General features: G+C 40.2%; 2 protein-coding genes across 6 annotated transcripts in view; both read left to right on the plus strand.

Moving 5' to 3' along the window:
- The window catches only part of PTPRR (protein tyrosine phosphatase receptor type R), a 147,254-nt gene extending 140,063 nt beyond the window's left edge, over positions 1 to 7,191 (plus strand). For both annotated transcript variants that reach the window (XM_064655665.1, XM_064655666.1), the window contains one exon: positions 5,976 to 7,191. In XM_064655665.1, the coding sequence (XP_064511735.1) occupies positions 5,976 to 6,069 (94 nt within the window). In that variant the 3' untranslated portion in view covers positions 6,070 to 7,191. The remainder of the gene's footprint in view (positions 1 to 5,975) is intronic.
- A 662-nt stretch (positions 7,192 to 7,853) lies between these two features.
- The window catches only part of PTPRB (protein tyrosine phosphatase receptor type B), a 63,228-nt gene continuing 53,640 nt past the window's right edge, over positions 7,854 to 17,441 (plus strand). For 2 of the 4 annotated variants that reach the window (XM_064655662.1, XM_064655660.1), the window contains exons 1-3: positions 7,854 to 8,004; positions 9,284 to 9,673; positions 17,160 to 17,398. In XM_064655662.1, the coding sequence (XP_064511732.1) occupies positions 7,950 to 8,004; positions 9,284 to 9,673; positions 17,160 to 17,398 (684 nt within the window). In that variant the 5' untranslated portion in view covers positions 7,854 to 7,949. The remainder of the gene's footprint in view (positions 8,005 to 9,283; positions 9,674 to 17,159; positions 17,399 to 17,441) is intronic. The other 2 variants (XM_064655661.1, XM_064655663.1) reach the window with 1 other exon arrangement.

A 17,441-nucleotide genomic window follows, 5' to 3' on the forward strand; every position in this document is an offset into this window, starting at 1 on the left:
AGAGATTTGTGTTGGAAAGGAGGATGTGGGTATTGTGCACAATGGAAACTGTTGGTTTGGTTGTATGTTTCTTTCTTATTCTGCCTAGGGAAACAGGTTTTTTTATAAAGTAAATAAACAGGATTGAACTAAGAACAGAGAATTCTCCTCTCCTACTCACCTTGCAAGTATCTTAACTGCTCCTGACATGCATTTCTTCTTTAAATGGAAAAAATCCATATGAGTGCAAATGCTGAAAAAGAGCTTAGGTCAAAGGGGCAATACAGAATTTTTGTGTTCTGAAGAGCCTTGAAAGGTACTGGAACCATGAATTGCAGAAGGACTGGAATCCATATAGTTGAATGTGTTTATGGATCACCTCCTCTGCCTTCCCCTCTCATGCGACTTCATCGTACTAGAGATCGTAATGCGATCTTTACAGGGCAACATGAGCCACTTGGAGTGTACAATTCTCCAAGGGAAGTTACTGACCTAAAAATCTCAGCAACAAAATGAGATGGAAATGGTGAGGGAAAAATGCTTAGTCTGTTTTAAATTATCAACTCCAAATTTCCAACATTCTTTTCTGATTATCTGTTCACCTTATTGAAAAAGGTTTGTAGTGTTCTCCTCTTTTTTAGTATTTCTATTATGAGATAACCTTTTTCTTATTGCTTTTACACTCCATTGTAGAGAAGTGGAAGCAAACTCTGGTTTCAGCTGCATCATTTTAATGTCATTATTTCAGACATAAAAAAATAAGCCAAATTTTCAGCATTATAACTGACAACACAATTTCACTGAGTGGATCTGACTAAAGAACTTTCTTATACATATTAGTATCCTAGATAAACTTAGAAAGAGAATGGAAATCTGACCCAAATATAACATTCATAACAGCAATCTCCGTGACACAAAGCTTGTTATAAAGCATTGGTTTTTTGCAGATTTCTGTATTTTTTCAAGTTTCAGATTATATAAATAGACTCCAGAGATCTTGCTTAAAATGCTTCATATTCTCAAGCATTGCCTGAGACGAAGAGTATGTCCCTATTGTAATTTTTAAAGACATTTTTCTGGGTAAAACTCAGTAACCAAAACCTCTTTTTTCTTTTTTTTTTTCCAATTGGCCGTATTGCAGAATGAATCTCACTCATGTGGCAGTCAGTTTACAGCAAGGATTACTAAGGCAAAGCTTAGTGGCCCCTAAACACTACAGTAGCCACTGCCAGCCCTAGCAGACTGCAGGTCCATAAAGTGACCAGGTATCACTGTTGCATGGACAAAGCTCAATGGGACCAGCCTCCCCTGATGTTCCAGTCCTGACATGGTGGTTATTGGCAGGCAGTGTATGAGACAGAGTCTTTACATCTGTCATGAAGCTGGCAAATGAACTAAAGCCCTCTAGACTTGGCTGCAAGAGCTGGCTGTGGCCATCCATAGCTGTGTTGCACTTTACGTACCAGCATGACCAACATTAGCAATAGAGTAGAGCAGGAGCAGTGCTGAGGTTGTCTTCCTCATTATGCTGGTGAGCAGCTAAGCTCCAATTTATTCTTTGTGCATCAGATTGCCCTCATAAAAAAGAAAAAAAGAAAGTTCAGCAGAAAAGGGTGGTTTTATCGGACCGCCTGGGATCCAGAAACCTGGCTAAGAGGTACACTGACTATTTCATCCATGATATCTGACCCCGATTAGGTTCCTGAACAGGCTGGCTCTTGCTCGGAGCTTCACCATCCAAATTCAGGTTACTGATGTAATGAGCATACTCAGGCATATCCACTTGTGTGATCTTTTTATCATGTAGTTCTATGCCCACGTTTCTACCAAAGAGAACCAAGCAATAGGAGAAAAGAGCTGTGCTTGCGGGACTCACAGTGATGCTGTAGTGACTTATCAAAACATTTCTATTGCCAGGATATTCAGTAAAAACCAAACAAGCATCCAGACAAATCGCATATAGTGGCAAAAAGTTATGTTGCAAAATAGTTTAATTAATTACCCTCCCTGGAAACAAAGTTTTAAATAAGGCTCCAATAGGGAATGAGACAGGACAGAACTGTTCCTAGGTAAGTATGTCCAGGTACCACTTTCTTCTTAGCTGTTCAGTGTAAGTTAAGGGATGAACAAATCTGACAGTAATGGTCAGTGCTGAGCTAACATGAGGAAATGGAACACCCACTCAAAATCTTGACCCAGGATGGAAATACAGCCATGCTCTATGTGAATTGTAGAAAGACAGACCCACAGGTCTGCTCGGCTTGCTTTTTTTCCCAGTTCATTTTTTATGTTTTGCAACAGAAACAGGAAATGTTTGATGTGAGGCATCTTTAAGACTTACTGTGACATCGAGAAACTTTGCACATTCTTAACCTTAAAGGCACATTCTTGGAATGACATCCGATAACTTTGTTCTTGGCTCCTCAGACAGGATGAAAAGAGTTTCCAGTGTGCGTCAATTCATTGTTGAAGTGCTTTGACCAATCGCTTCAGGTTAAAAAAAAATAATCCCAAACTCTATATCACATTCATTCTGGAGCAGACTGCATCCAGCTGCACTAGCAGCAAACCAGAGGGCAGGGTAAAGGACCCTTTAGGCACCCATTGCTACCCAAGCAAAGCTGGTCCTGGTCCCCGAGCCCTCAGGATACCAGGGGCTGTTTCTTTTGAGCACCAGTTCCCAAGAAACTGAAAGCCCAACAGCTCACAGAGGAGCTGGCAGTGCAGGTTGGCAAAAGGATGAAGGCTGCACACCCGGAGGTGCTGTAGCTGTTGGTATATCCCTTCTGGACACTAGGGACATGGGAGAGGAAACCTCCCTCCTTGAGCAGATTTCCTCCTGAAGTTCTCTTCCACACAGCTATTTGCACAAACTGATGTCTGGGGCTCACAGATAATTCCCTGCTATTAGATGTGAGCCTTGCACAAGAACAAAGGAGAGAAGAACTTGGGGATAGTGGTAGATGAAATGATGACATGAGCTGGCAATGTGCACTTCCAGCCCAGAAATTCAGCTCTGGGGTCCCCAGGACAAAAAAGGCATGGAACTTCTAGAGTGGATCCAGAGAAGGGCCATGAAAATGGTCAGAGGGATAGAACACCTCTCCTATGAAGGAAATCTGAGAGAGATGGGGCTGTTCAGCCTGGAGAAGAACAGGATCCAGGGACATATTTTTGCGGCCTTTCGGTATGAAAGGGGGCTTATAAGAAAGACAAAGAAAGCCTTTTTACCATGGTCTGTAGTGATAGGACGACTGGTAATGGTTTTAAATTAAAAGAGAGTAAATTTACATTGGGTATTAGGAAGAAATTCTTTACTGTGAGGGTGCCCAGAGAAGTTGTGGTTAGCATTCAAAGCTGGGTTGGATGGGCCTCTGAGCAACCTTCTGACTTAGTGGAAGGTGTCCCTGCCCATGGCTGGGGGTTTGGAACTAGGTGGTGTTTAAGGTCCCTTCCAACCCAAACAGTTCTGTGATGCTATGGTTCTATGAATCCCATGTATAACAGCACTGACAAGGCTAAGTTGTCTGAACCTCTGTATAAGACTCAAGTGTCCTTAAGCTGACAGAGGTGTGCTTTGGTTCAGAAGCATGATAACATTTCGGTTATGCTTGCTAACACAGAGCAAATGGGGTAGTGCTGGGCTCAGCCCAAGCCAGTCTTATACATGCCTTCTTGTCATGTACTTCAACAGAAGTAAGGAAGATGAAGGAGCAAGGATCACTACCTCAAACAGCCTAGTACAGTCAAACTTGTTTTAGCCTGCCCTTCCTGCTGAGTCCTTCTGCCTGGATATGTTTCCTTCCTCCACCCATTCCACACAGCTGATCTAACCTGGGAAGTGCACTCCCTTAGAGAACATCTTGCGGGAACATCGATGGGGGAGACAGAGAGGGAAGCTGACTGGAAAGGGGTTGTGTGGGCAGAGCAGGATGCAGCAGTGATGAGAAAGAAAGGAGACTAGGCAGCACAGAGGACCAGCAGAGACTTGCAGCACAGAGCAAAGCCCTCCCATCACCTTCCGTCTCTGGCTGGATCTCTGGGTAGGGGACAAGCAAAGAGGCAAGCAGCTGAAGGCAACAGGCAGCCAAGAGTTATGAATCTGTGTCTTTGTTGGCAAAGCTAAGAGTCTGCTGCATTTTTACAGAATCACAGAATATGCCAAGTTGGAAGGAACCCACAAGGATCATTGAGTCCAATCCCTAGCCCTGCACAGGACCATCCTGAAGAGTCACACCATGTGCCTGAGAGTATCATCCAAAGGCTTCTTGAACTCTGTCAGGCTTCATGCTGTGACTAGTTCGCTGGGGAGCCTGTTCCAGTGCCCAACCTGAGTGAAGAACCTCTTTCTAACATCCAACCTAAACTTCCCTTGACACCACTTCAGGCCATTGCCCAAGATCCTGTCACTGGTCACCACAGAGAAGAGATCAGTGGCTGCCTCTCCTCTTCCCCTCACAAGGAAGTGGTAGAGTGCAGTGAGGTCTCCCCTCAGTCTCCTCTTCTCCAGGCTGAACAGACCAAGTGACCTCAGCTGCTCCTCATGCGGCTTCCCATATTTGGTGCCAGATGAAACCATTTAAGGGCCTGTGATTTTGTTCCTAGGAATAGCATATCATAATAGACATGCAGTTCACTAAAAGATGTTTGACATTTGCCTGAGCTCATTGGGGGAACACAGACAGCTGGTCATTTGCTTAAAAAAGTAGATATTATTTTAATTATGATTTGCCTGCCACAGCCATTTACCCAGTAGCACTGAGGAAAATAAAAGGACGCTTTGTTGTAGATAAAGTTCTCTAATACTAAAGGATGATACTTTTTGAGGCAGTTTTACCATTTTTCAAGTAGCTTGGTATATCAGTACTGTATTTGTTGCTAGAGAGCTCATGGGAGTCTGTCCTTGTAAGATATCTGGCTTCAACAGTGCTCTGGATCCAAATATCTCACAAATTTGAATATTTCAATGAAGATATAACTAAAGCCAAACGCGATACATATCTTAATGTCTTCCTTCCCGCTAAGGCCATTTAATCTTTCATCATCACAAAGGTAGCTCATTGCTCCAGGGTACACTGAGGATGAACCGGGGGCTTGTTCTAGAAGCCGAGTAGGTAGCTTTGAATATCCTGGCAGGTGAGATAACACAAGTGGAATTAAGTAAACTTGAGGCTATGCTCCGTGAGAAGGGAGACCTGGAATATCTCAGTACTGACAGAATGAGGCTCAGTTTAATTTCAGAGTTAAATGGTACCACTTGTAGTAAATATCACACCTACCTCCAGTATGACATCCCCTTCCTACCACACTGCAACTGGCACTGACATATGGGACTTGATCCTCATACTTAGACCTGAAAAAGGATTGTTATCAGGTTAATGTATAAAATGTAGGCATTTAATCCAAGCTGGCTGTAACTAGACCTTTTTATGGTCAAGTTAAACTCTTTTGTATTGTTGGTGGTGAAATGATTCACTGCTGCAAAGTGTCTTAGGCTGCTGTTCGGACAGGATGCATCGTAGGCATTAGAAAGAGGACAGGAAGAGCTGTTCTCTGCACAGACTATCTGCAGGTCACCAAAGGTTACATTTTTAGTAAAGGACAAAAATGAAAGGCCAGATTCTGACTATTTCCTTGCTCCATCAGTAGTAATGCTGCATCCATGTATCTGGCCTTCCTTGCCCAACTGATTGAGAAAAATTCTCTTTGAATGTATTGAATTTGAAATGTATGTTTTATAATGTAGGTGCCAGATGTTTTCTTCTCTAGTTCTTACTCTGATGGAACTAGGAACTCTTCTTGCTGGGCATGTGTTGGATGGCGTAAGTTATGATGAAAGTACTTCTGCTTAGCCAAATCTCCCACTTACTTGAGCAAACTCTAAGCCAAAAATTGACAAAAGGGCTTGTATTATCTGGTGGTCATGGGGCTGTCAGAGGCTGGAAGTTGTTGCATGCTTAACAATAAGATTTCAGCCCAATGTGTTTCCTTTCCAGGGGTGGAATGGTTCAGACCAGTGAGCAGTATGAATTTGTGCACCATGCACTGAGTCTGTATGAAAGCAGACTTTCTGCAGAAGCTGTCCAGTGAAGCCAAGGAGTGTAAAACTGAATGTCAGTCTCTTGAGGTAATTTGTTTCATTACCTAGCAGCAGCTTCTTCAAGGAGTTTACTGAAGTGGGAAAGACAGCTTTGAGGCCAACTTCTGAAAGGATTGTGGACGGTTTGGCAAAAGTATGGAGATTGCTGGACCCTTACTATATATGAATGTATTGTGAGCTTCCCAAAAATGATTTATAAAGAAGGTTCTGTCCTGAAACTACACACGGATTTTGTGTATGTATCTAAAGGTGGGTTTAATTCTGTAATGCTGATATCTGCCATATGGAATGTATGTATGTGCTACTGCTGCAGTCAGATGGACATTGGGACTTCTACAGAAGATACGTTTAACAAGTGTATAAATGCTTTGACGTTTGCAAACTGTCTTGTGAATGGACTGTCAACTGTAATGTAAAGTGCTATTACTGATTATGTGGTGAGCTTGTTTCTTGGCCACATAATATTCTTGCTGCTAAAATCGCAAGTGTTCAATTATGGATTTAAAAAAAGATGAGATAATAAAAAAAGAATTAAACATCTTGTTTTTGAAAATATTCAAAAGCAGTTAATAATTTGTATGGAAATATATGTTCTTCATACTGTTAACTATTAAATGTGTATTTACTGTGGGTCTTACAGAGCACAATGTTTGTTCTTCAGTGTGTTTGTATTTACCCTATACTGTTGATTGTCTTAGAACATGCTTCTGCTACAGACCTGAATCCAGTGTATTTGTAAATTGTGTAAGTCATTCTGCTTTTAAAACAAACTTTGTAGGATATATTAAATGGTAAGGATTTTAAATATTTGTATGTCTTTTATTAATATGGAAATTTTAGCATATGTTGTTTATCTGCTCTATCTCTTTCAGTAAGAGATAGATGCCTTTAGTGATATGGACTGTTCCATGACAGGTTATACAAGAAAGAAAATGCTGCTATGACTGTTTCCTTTACTGTTCAGTATGAGTTTGTTTTTAAGAGATATGCAAAGTTGGCATTATGACTTACAGCACTGGGAGGTCTGTTTACAGGGTATATTGAGTTTTTAATGCAGTGATGTTGACTTTGCTTCATACTGCTAATAAATTAAACTTGATATAAAATATTAACTGAAGTCTCTATTCTTGCCTAGAGTAGTTAATGCCCCACACACTCTTGTACCCCCATAAACAAGTTCAACCCAGTACAATTTGGTTAGCCTCCACCATGGCTTCATACCACTTGGGAACCAATCCAGAGGACACATGCAATAGCAATATCCCACTGACATGGAGCAAGGTGCACCACCTGATGGGAAGGCAAACCCACCATCATTTGATTCCTCATGGGGAGTTTCTGTAAGACCTGATACAGATACCAGAAGTTTGCCTCCTCCTCTTCCCTTTCTCCCCCACCCTCCACTTGGCTTTTAGAACTTGTGGAGTTAGAAGTATCAATATTGAGATTTTGCTTGATTGTGTATAGTTACAAAAAATATGTGTTTGTTCCCAGGATATTACAGCAGATATTTACCCTGCAACATCCAGATGACCTGCAAACTTGTAATATTTCACAGGCAACAAATTACATGAAAGTATAATCCCCTTTCTTTTAGTCTAAGGAGATTCAATATAATCTCTAAGTTTCCCAGGTGTTTGAAAACGTCTCTCTCTGTTGCTTGTATTTTTCCAAAATAAACCAATTAGTACACTCTGAAGAATCGTATAAAAGGACAAAGTGCTGTAAAACTCCCAAAAACAATTGAATAGAAGGAAGTGCTCGTCACTGACTTTTTCCCCCTGTGAAGGCACATTTCCTTCCTAGCCTTCGCTTCACTTATCTGAGGTGGGTTTTTTTAAGAGAAGCATGGGGAGTTGCTAGAGGGAAAATGGATTCTTTATTTCACGTCCTGGTTTCTACCTGTCTTGCCTTGACATTCTCAGGTAAGTGTCTCTCCCTCCTTCCCCTCCTCTGTGTTGCTCCTTCTGCCACTGAGTAGAGCCCTCCAGCATAGCCGGTGACTTAAAAAAAATGAGTCACCTCTTCGCTGTGGTTCATACAAGAGGAATGGGGGGCAGGGCCAACATAGCCCGTTCTGTTTAGATTTCTTTCCAAAGGAAAACAAACTGTCTCCTTCTATGCTGGAGATATGTCTTCTTTTTTTAAGAAGATCTCCTGATAGACAATCCAGGAGATGAGTTTTGGGACAAACTCTTTAAAGGGGACATTCCTATTTATTTAGACTTCGTGCGACTTCAGAGACAGGAGCTTTCTGTGATGCTTAGTCAGAAAATACTGAGGTCTGTGAAAATAGGGGGTTGACAAATATCAACTGGGGGAAATAAATACATGTTTGGTTTAGCACTTTGTGACTAATGAGGCTGGAAATGTTTGAGTAACTGAGATTATAAACAGAGAAAAACCCAAACATGATATGGTAGGGAGGCTGCATTTGAAATAATCAGTTCCGTATTCTGTAACTTTGTGGAGTTTTTATGAATGCATTGTAGCTCTCTTCATTTGAGTATCTAGTGTTGATCTTTTAAGCATGGTGACACAGAGAGCTAATCTTGCATGGGTTGGAATGGTCACAAAACTAACAGCTAGAGACATTGGAGTAAATCCAGTAACATAGATGTACTTCCTATCAGTAAAGAAACTCCGTTCCTGTAATGACACAGGCACTGAGAAGCACACAGATTTGTTAATATGTTTTCTTATATGTTTCTTATATGTTTTCTTCAGAAACACTATGAATTTTACTAAAACAACTCCCAGGCAGTAAATTATATTTTAAAATGTCTGTGTTGTAAAACTGAAAAAGAGACTGAGAGCTTGTGTAGATCTCTGTATGCTTTCAAGCAAAGGAAATGAGATATTTAGAATTGGTGTTTGAAGTTAATAGTTCTTGGATATCTTTTATATCTGGTTTAATTTTTTCTTCATTTTTATATATAATGAAGGCCATAATGACCTTACCACAAGTTTCCTTTTTGCATTCTCATAATTTACATTACTAGCACTTGCATCATGTGGCTAGTGTGTTTGGTTTGTTTTTTTTTTAAATAGGTTCAACTTATAGAATGTTGCATGAAAAGTTCAACACATAGAAAATGGGAAGAGAGATTAAGTTGCTGATGTATTTTAAATCATCAAGAATTTGCTTTTTGTTAAATACCCATGTGTAATCTATTGTATTTTTCTGGAATTTTGCTTTTCCAGAAGGGTTTCTGATTATCCATGTCCAGAAACAGCAGTGTCTTTCAGAAAAGAGAGGAGTCATTATGGAAAAGTGCAATATGACAAACCTCAACCAGAAGTGGCGGTGGACAGCAGATGACAGGCTCCTCCATGTGAAATCTGCTCAGTGCCTGAGCATCTCTACTCGCTCTGCTCTGTCCTCTCGCAGCATCACTGTTGATTGTCCCCAGGCAGTCAGGTGGACTTGCCACGAGGACGGGCTCCTGAAGGTGGCAAACAGCTCTCTTTTTCTCACAAAGCAAGGTCAGAAGGTAATGGCCAAGCAGAGTAAAAAATACCTTCATACATGGATGCAGCTAGAAGCCAGTGAGACGGGAAAACCTGTTTATGTAAATCTGTGCTCAAAGCAAGGTGAGTTACTCCTTCAAGGAAGTATCCTGGAAGTTTTGGCAACAAAAATGTCTCTGTTATGCTAACTCAAATGTAAAAAATTCTGATGTTTTATTCATACAGAAAAATGCTTTTGATAGTTGAAAATCATTTAGAGAACTACGAAAGAACAACTGAAATGAGTGCTGTCTTTGTCACAACTGGTGGAGTTTTTAAGCCACTTTATATTTTCAGGATGTCTCTCCTTTTCTCTACTCACACTCTTTGGATCAAAGTGCTTATGTGTAAGCTCAGCTCACTATTATTGTGTCATTTCCTTTTTTCATTTCTAAACAGAATTGTGGGTACTAATTCCTAGTCCTTTTAAAAAATGTGGATGTATGAAAGTTCTTCTCCTCCCCATTCATTTTATCATACAAATCCAGATTCAATCTGTCAAGAGCAAGAAGACATCCAAAAATCAAACACATGCACAATTATTTGTCTGAGTAACCCAAATGCATGATTAGAACAGCCATGGCTTACACATTTGTATGTTTACTCAGTGTCATTTTGCCCTTAGATGGCATATATATGAGAACACTCAAAATACTGAAAATAATGAACTGAATCAAAAATCTCAGAAATTCTTGTAATAGCACCTTGAGATGCATGGGTCTGTGCACATTACAGACTCATATCTATATACCTGTGTAGTTACGAGTTTCCACGGCAAAATGGAAGGTAAAATGGTTCGAATACTGCTTAATAACACTTTCTTCAATGTTCTGTTGTCAGTCCTTCCTGGCAATCCTGTTGACATTCTTCTTGCACACTATTAAGCAGTTCTTCATAGTAAATAAGAACAACCTACAGACTTGAGCTTTTTATTGGGGAACACACAGTTTATTCTTGCCTTTACAAGATTAAAAAAAAAGTTTTATGACCCAATACTTTTCCATGTAGCCAAGTTTTCAGAATGTCTAAATCAAATCTTCGTTCTTTCTAACCTCCTAGTTGTTGTAAGGCAGGGTGTCACTATTTTCAGCAAATTTGCACTTGCAGAACTCTACTCAAAGGATCAGGACTATTCACCTGAGTGGAGGTCTGAAAGGACAACTTAGAGAATCAGGGAATGGAAAAGCGGCCAAGATGCCCTTCCAGTCCTCCCATACATGTTAGAGATTAAAAAGGCAAAATCATTTGAAGTCCCATGTGGCAAGTATGGCTTGCTTAGTCAGAGACACTGAACGGTTCAGATGAGGTATGCAGGCAGTGTTACTTCCTTTAGATAGCTGGATGAAGTGTGGCCTAACAAAGCTAAAGTAACCTTGCATCCTTTTCTTAATCATGCATCAGAGGAGAGGCAATTTAAGACCAATAAGCACTAAGACAATTGTCATGAGATATGAAAGCACCCTCTCATCTATTTACTGTGCTCCGTCATTAAATGAATTTACCTTAATTTTCCTAAAATTCTCTCCATAGACAGGCCTGTAAATCCTCTTTAAGTGTGTCACTTATCTCATTTTTGACAGCTCTGAGAAGCTCTACTGAGAAATCAACAGAACTTTATAATCCTCAATACCTACTAAGAATTTCATGAACGTAAGAAACTCATAAAGAGTGAAAACAGTGCACAGATATTAGTTTTTGAAATAATGATAAGTACTACAAGAACAAAATCTAATGCCCCCAGTTCTGGTCTTGGTATCCATGTGCATGTCAAAATTTTCAATGCTGAATGTGCAAAATTAGTCTTCCAAGAACATCTATCTGTTTTCAGTAAAAGCAGCAGTGGATTAGCCTAAAATAATATATTTGGTCTATATTTATCTAAGGTAGTAAAAACTGAACAAAATCTTTGGAGCTGAGATGGCTGTTTTTCTACTCATGACTAACACCATATTTTGATATAATTTACCCTCTGTTTTCATAGTACTCATAAAATTAATTATATTTTGGCATAGGAGTAACTCAGTGAATTGCATCCTAAACATCTTATCAGCCCAGATAGAGTACAAGCTCCAAACTCAACAACTGCAACTACCTTTTATTCTGGACCTTACTCAATGTCAAATATGATTTTTCTGAGCTTGGGGAAAGGCTGAGCTCAGATTTGGATTTCAAATCAACCATCTTAGATGTATCTGGATGTACACGTTTTGCAAGAGTCCTGACCTCAATGACCATTTGTGAAAATCAGGTTCAGTTTGGGGATGTATCCCATCTCTGTTCACTCAGAGATGATTTTAAATCTAACAGCAAACAGTCCTTCTCACACAACCCCATGTTTGAATCTGACCTCCAGCTGAAACAGCTAACATTAAGAAGGGCCATGAGATATCAAACTCCCTTGAGAAAGTAAGGCTTCATTTCCCATCAAATTCATGAGGAGATTCTGGGCAGAGAGAGAAGTAGTCTCAGGAGTGCTAAGGCCCACTTTTGGGTTCAGAGCTTCTTTAAGCCCAGAAACCAGGAGAAGGGACAGGAATGGAAACAGGGAGGAGGAAAAGATGGGGGAGGTGAAGAGGTAGAAGGCAGGATGATGAAGACTATTGCAGGTAAATAACCCTTGCAGAACAAATGCCTTCTCTTATCTGGAAAGCACCCAGAGCACCACTAATGCTGACACACACTGATGTCACTCCTGACTTGTGTAAGCAATTCTTACAAGCTTCTTTTGTTCCAGGTAGGTTAATTTCAATAAAATATCCAATTAAAGAACAGATGCAATGCTACGTGGCACCTCAAATATTGCCAACACACCTCAAAACCACTGCTGACCAAAAATTATTCACTAAGTGGAGAATGACTTCAAATAGGGAGACACAATGCCAAGCTGTATACTGCAGTTATGCAGAGATCTAGAGACTGTCACATGGGCTGTAGAACAGTCTGGATGCAAAAGGTGACATAAATTGTTTTGTAATATGATGCTCTTAATTGCATTTCTCTTCTATCATATCGTACATGGTAGGGACAGCCCTAGAGCTGTGGATATCAAGACATTCAAAACAGTAGTTGATTTTGTGGAGGAGAAAGGTTTTATTACTAACTGTTATGTGCCAAGGACTTAAGAACCAAAGTGGGATCTACAAAGATATAAAACATGTAGGACAAGGAATTAAAATAACAACTAGAGCATCTTTCTCTCCCTTGTTTTGTTTTCACTCTAAAATAGACAAAAATCAGATATTACATATGAGCCAAAGTCTGATGTGCGATCTGACGTTCACACTGTTCCTTCCTCCTTTTCCACCCTTGTTTCTTGCCCAGTATCTTCTCTTTCATGTGGACTTTTCTCTTTCCCTTACTCCTATTAAGTTTACCTACTTCATAATCAGAACTGCTGATGCTTCAGTGGCTGAGATGGAGCACAGAAGATACCAGAGCAATGTACACTCCAAGCACACTCCCAACCACTGGAGCAGCAGTAGCAACTGCAGAATGTGGAAAGGGAAGACACATCCATTTTCTTGGGACTCTTGGGAAGGTGGAAGAACACCAAAGAAGGGTGGCAGAATCACAGAAAAGGCAGCAACTCTTACCCGTTTTTAAGATCATGTAAATATCTTTAGACTTTAATTTTTCCACACCTTTAGTGTTTGTAGTGACTGCAATAATCCATCCATAGGTTCACTAGAGGTTGGATCTTTGTGTGTGTATCTTTTACAAATTTCTCCAGGATAAATTAGAACAATGATAATCAATATTTTCATTCCACCTTTGAGCTGACCCAAAACATTTTTCCTAAAAAAATTCATTCAAATCCATTTTGTCATTTGAGACGCTCCAGGATATTCCACCTGATCTCTGACTGCCAGCCCAGAAAGACATAGGTCTCCCATAGGTGTTATGAGAGCCCTGAGCAGAGGGCCTGAGGGCAGTTCATATTCCACTAGATTTAGGCAACTGAACCAAGCCCTAGGTATCTGCATAGAGGTAACTTTCTGAACTCTCTTCAGTAGACGTGTATGTAATCCATGGAGTTAATGCAGTCTAGATGCTCTTCAGTGACCAAAAATCCACTTCAGCGTGAGCTGGGACTATCCAGAGTGCCAGAAATAGGGTTGGTACAGCAGTGGTGTTATCATCAGAGATGTATCTGAGATGTTCTGCTACCACTGGTGCTGAAAGAGCCTCTAAGTGGCTACTTCAGCATTTCAAAAACAAGCAAGTAAAAGAGCAGCTCAGGATTAGACTGGAGTTTGGAGACATTTAACCTCTGACATGAGATACAAATATTGCTAACTTCTACAACATTCAAATAAAGAAGGTAAAAAATTTTCAAGCAGCACAGATTTTGCAGTTTTTGAAAGATCTGCACTGAATGGCAAAGAAAGGACATTAAGTAGATTTTGTTCTTCTGTCATATTCTTACATACAACAGAAATCTGAACTATTTTTAAATAGTCTTTATTTTTGCAGTCTATTTACAAGTAGTTAGCTAAAAAGATAAAGGGATCTTAAAGCAACCCCTTCTAGTTTCAAGTCTTGCTGTGAGTTATATGCAGTCTTATGAAGTATTTTGTTTCTTATGCACTAGATATATGATTAATTTATGTTTCACTTGCAGTTCAGCCTTAGTTTTCTGAAACTGTGGTTTAATAAGGTAAGTACATTGGTGAAAAAATCAAGCTATTTCAGAAAGGTACACTGTGCCAGCTTGGCTAAGTCTGAAGGCACCACTGTAGGGTTCTCAGTACTTGACAACTAATCAGTGCTCTTGCTAATCATACATGAAAAACATACGGACTTCCTTTTCTTGTAAGCAGCCTGCTGCTGTGCGGACGGATGCAGTTTGCAGCACACCCCATGGATGAAATATGCATTTATTCAGAATGTCATAATTTCTCCTGGGTGTGCTACTGATGATTACAATGTTATGTTCACACACTGTATATCATTCAGCCACTAGTGATCAACGTCAGTATCACTGCTGCTGTTCTGTTCCCATAGACAGTTTTATGACTGATTTCCAAAGAGACTTCTAGAACAATGCTAAACACTTCTGAAAAATCCCACCGTTGAGATTTCTGTGTACTTTACTAGTGTCCAGACAAGAGTGGAGTTTTTTCTGGTTAAAAAATTTGGAACTCAAATTGTGTAGAAATTTTCTTACATGGGCCTTATAATATGTAGGGGTTTTTTAAAGTGCCTGCTATTGAAGAAGGGCTATGAGGGTCCTTCTGCTAGGACCACACTAGTGTTTTACTTAGAAAGAGAATATAAATGTGGATTCTGACTTTCTTGAAGTGAGGGCAGATATGAACCCTGTTAGTCAATCCTGTAGGAGCTATGGGAAATGCTGTTACATACATCTGAAGTTCCAGCATGGCATAGTGCCATACACATCCATATGTTACAGGTAACAGATTGTAGTCAGTCTTTGCTGGGAAAGATTCTTTATCTGGAAACCCAGAAGAGCTCCAAGCTCTAACAAGAGGAGTTAGGTTGTACAGTGACCAGATGCTTGTTCCTGGTACCTCCTTGGGCTGGTGGAACTTTCCTGAGGACCAAGTGTTTCACTTCCAGGACAGTTGAGCTCTCCCCTTGTCTCCTGCACCAAGAATGCCAGTTATTCCTGGCTGCTGAGTCTCATTAATATTGCTGGCAGCACCAGCTTCCCTTTTATGGAGGAGCAGCTCTCCTAAAGCACAATTGCCCTGGAATGCAAAAGCCTTCCTGTTGGAATCAGAGCTATTTGCCTGTAAATTAAGCCAAGATTTTTTTCTTTAATGTTTTTTTAAGTTGGGTGTGTCAATCTATATTTAGGAACCCAATTGTGGCCCTTTTTCCTGAGCCATTGCTTACTGCTCAGGTACTTCTTCTTCGGCTGTCTTTCTATCAGTAGGTTCTACTCCCTGCTGAACTGAGAGATATCTGGGAGGCACAGAGGCACAGGCCTAATTCTTTCCAAGTCCTCGGGGCTAGGACTTCTAGTTGCCTACTGCAGACTTTCAGAGATCCACGACTAATAGGAGATTCCCAGAAACAGCAACTGACATGGAATTTAGACTGAGTCTGGGCTTTTGTCAGCTAATGGGTTTGTTGCAGCATCTGATGAGAGCTTGAGCACAATTAGACAAAAGGAGGGTAAACATTTAATCTGGGTATCAACCCATTCCAGCGAACCAACACTTTTCAAAAAGATCCAGAACCATGGTAAATGCACTGGTACACGTCAAGCACAGGAAACACTTGCATGAAAAGTGTCTCATACTATGGTTTACAATCTCAGTTTTCTTTCTCAGTGCAAATGAGAGTGCTGCAAATTTCTCTATATAAATGTGTTAGCATATATATTTACACATATACAAGAAAACTCATCATGTTGATTTCATGGACGCTCATCTACTGATCCTTTGGGTAAGAATTAAACACACACTGGCCTGCTAAGACATCATAATTTCACACCAAGTAATTGCATTTGGAAGCTTCTGCTGCAATTTAACCCAATTGTTTCTTTGTTTTTAGAGGATTTGTGAGCTAAAATTGTTATAAATGGCAGCCAGCCCAGTGGATCAGCAGCAAACAAGGTTCTGTCAGGCTGGAGACCCCAGTTCAAGGACTGACAAAGTGTCTTGGGCGTTGAGCCAATGCACACTCGCTGTGCTACAGCAATGGCAGGGCAGCTTTTTGTGAGATGAGGCCAGTGTGTAATTCCAATTGCTTAGTTGAAATGTGATGCTACCAGATGTAGAGGCCACCACAGCTTGAACCCTGCCCTCACAGCCACAAAGAAAGGATATTAAGTACATACCAATGGGGAGGAAGAGCCATGAAAATGTGGAGGAAAAATGTGTAGTAAAATCTTTCCTGAGCTTTAATTGCAGCTTTGGCTTTCTCTGAAGGGTACGTGACTAAAAAAGCAAATCCACCATCATATTTACAGATACTTCAGTTAAGTGATAGATTGTTATCTGAGCCTTGGAAAGGCAGCAATCAGGGAGTAGCATGGTCTCTGCATAGGCCTGATTTTCAAAAGCAAAAGGAATGTGGGCACAAGGAACTTATCTTGGGCAAATATCTCAAACAAAAAAAATAATTATCTCAAACAAATCATCTTGAAAGATTATCCTGACCAAAGCCATGTTTTAAACTTACACCAACAAAAGGCAGATGAGAATCTGGCCTGTGCACTTAGAAAGCAGGGGAGGGGGTTGACAACATAAAGCTGATCCTGTGTGCCATTTAATAGGTCCAAGCAAGTGAAAAAGCTGTGAGTGAAAAAATTGTGCTGTTAATGAAAAAGCACAACCTTTCTTCACTTCAGAATCACTGATGGACTACCCTTAAAATGAATGGTATGAATGTTCAGGGAAATTATTTTCTTTCTGTTTGGCACAGACTTTGGTATTGATGCAAAAATACATGTTTGCACTGAAAACAAACAAAACACCCTATAGAACTGACAGGTGCACTTAAACTACTTAGAAGTTGTATCAGCCACATTTATTGAATCTACTGAATTGTTTATAAAAATGTCGAGCTGATTTTAATTACTTTTCCTTGTTTGTCTTAGATCTCCAGGATGCAGACACTTCTGTATGGAGTAGTAGAACCACATCCCCCTCTTCAAATGCTGTTACTTCTAGGCCTGAAAATATGCTGAAGAGTAGCACAGAGATGTTCATCAGAAATGTGACTGAACAATTCAGTAAAAATCCCATTGAAAAGCTCTACTTTGACTTGAAATCTGCAGTAACAGAGAATACCTGGATTCCAACAACCACTCTTCAATACTACAGCACTACAGAAGAGGTAAGACAGAAGAATTACTGACTTTTATTAAGCCTCCTCCACT

This window comes from Pseudopipra pipra, chromosome 5, assembly GCF_036250125.1.
Source record: "Pseudopipra pipra isolate bDixPip1 chromosome 5, bDixPip1.hap1, whole genome shotgun sequence".
NCBI classification, from domain to species: domain Eukaryota; kingdom Metazoa; phylum Chordata; class Aves; order Passeriformes; family Pipridae; genus Pseudopipra; species Pseudopipra pipra.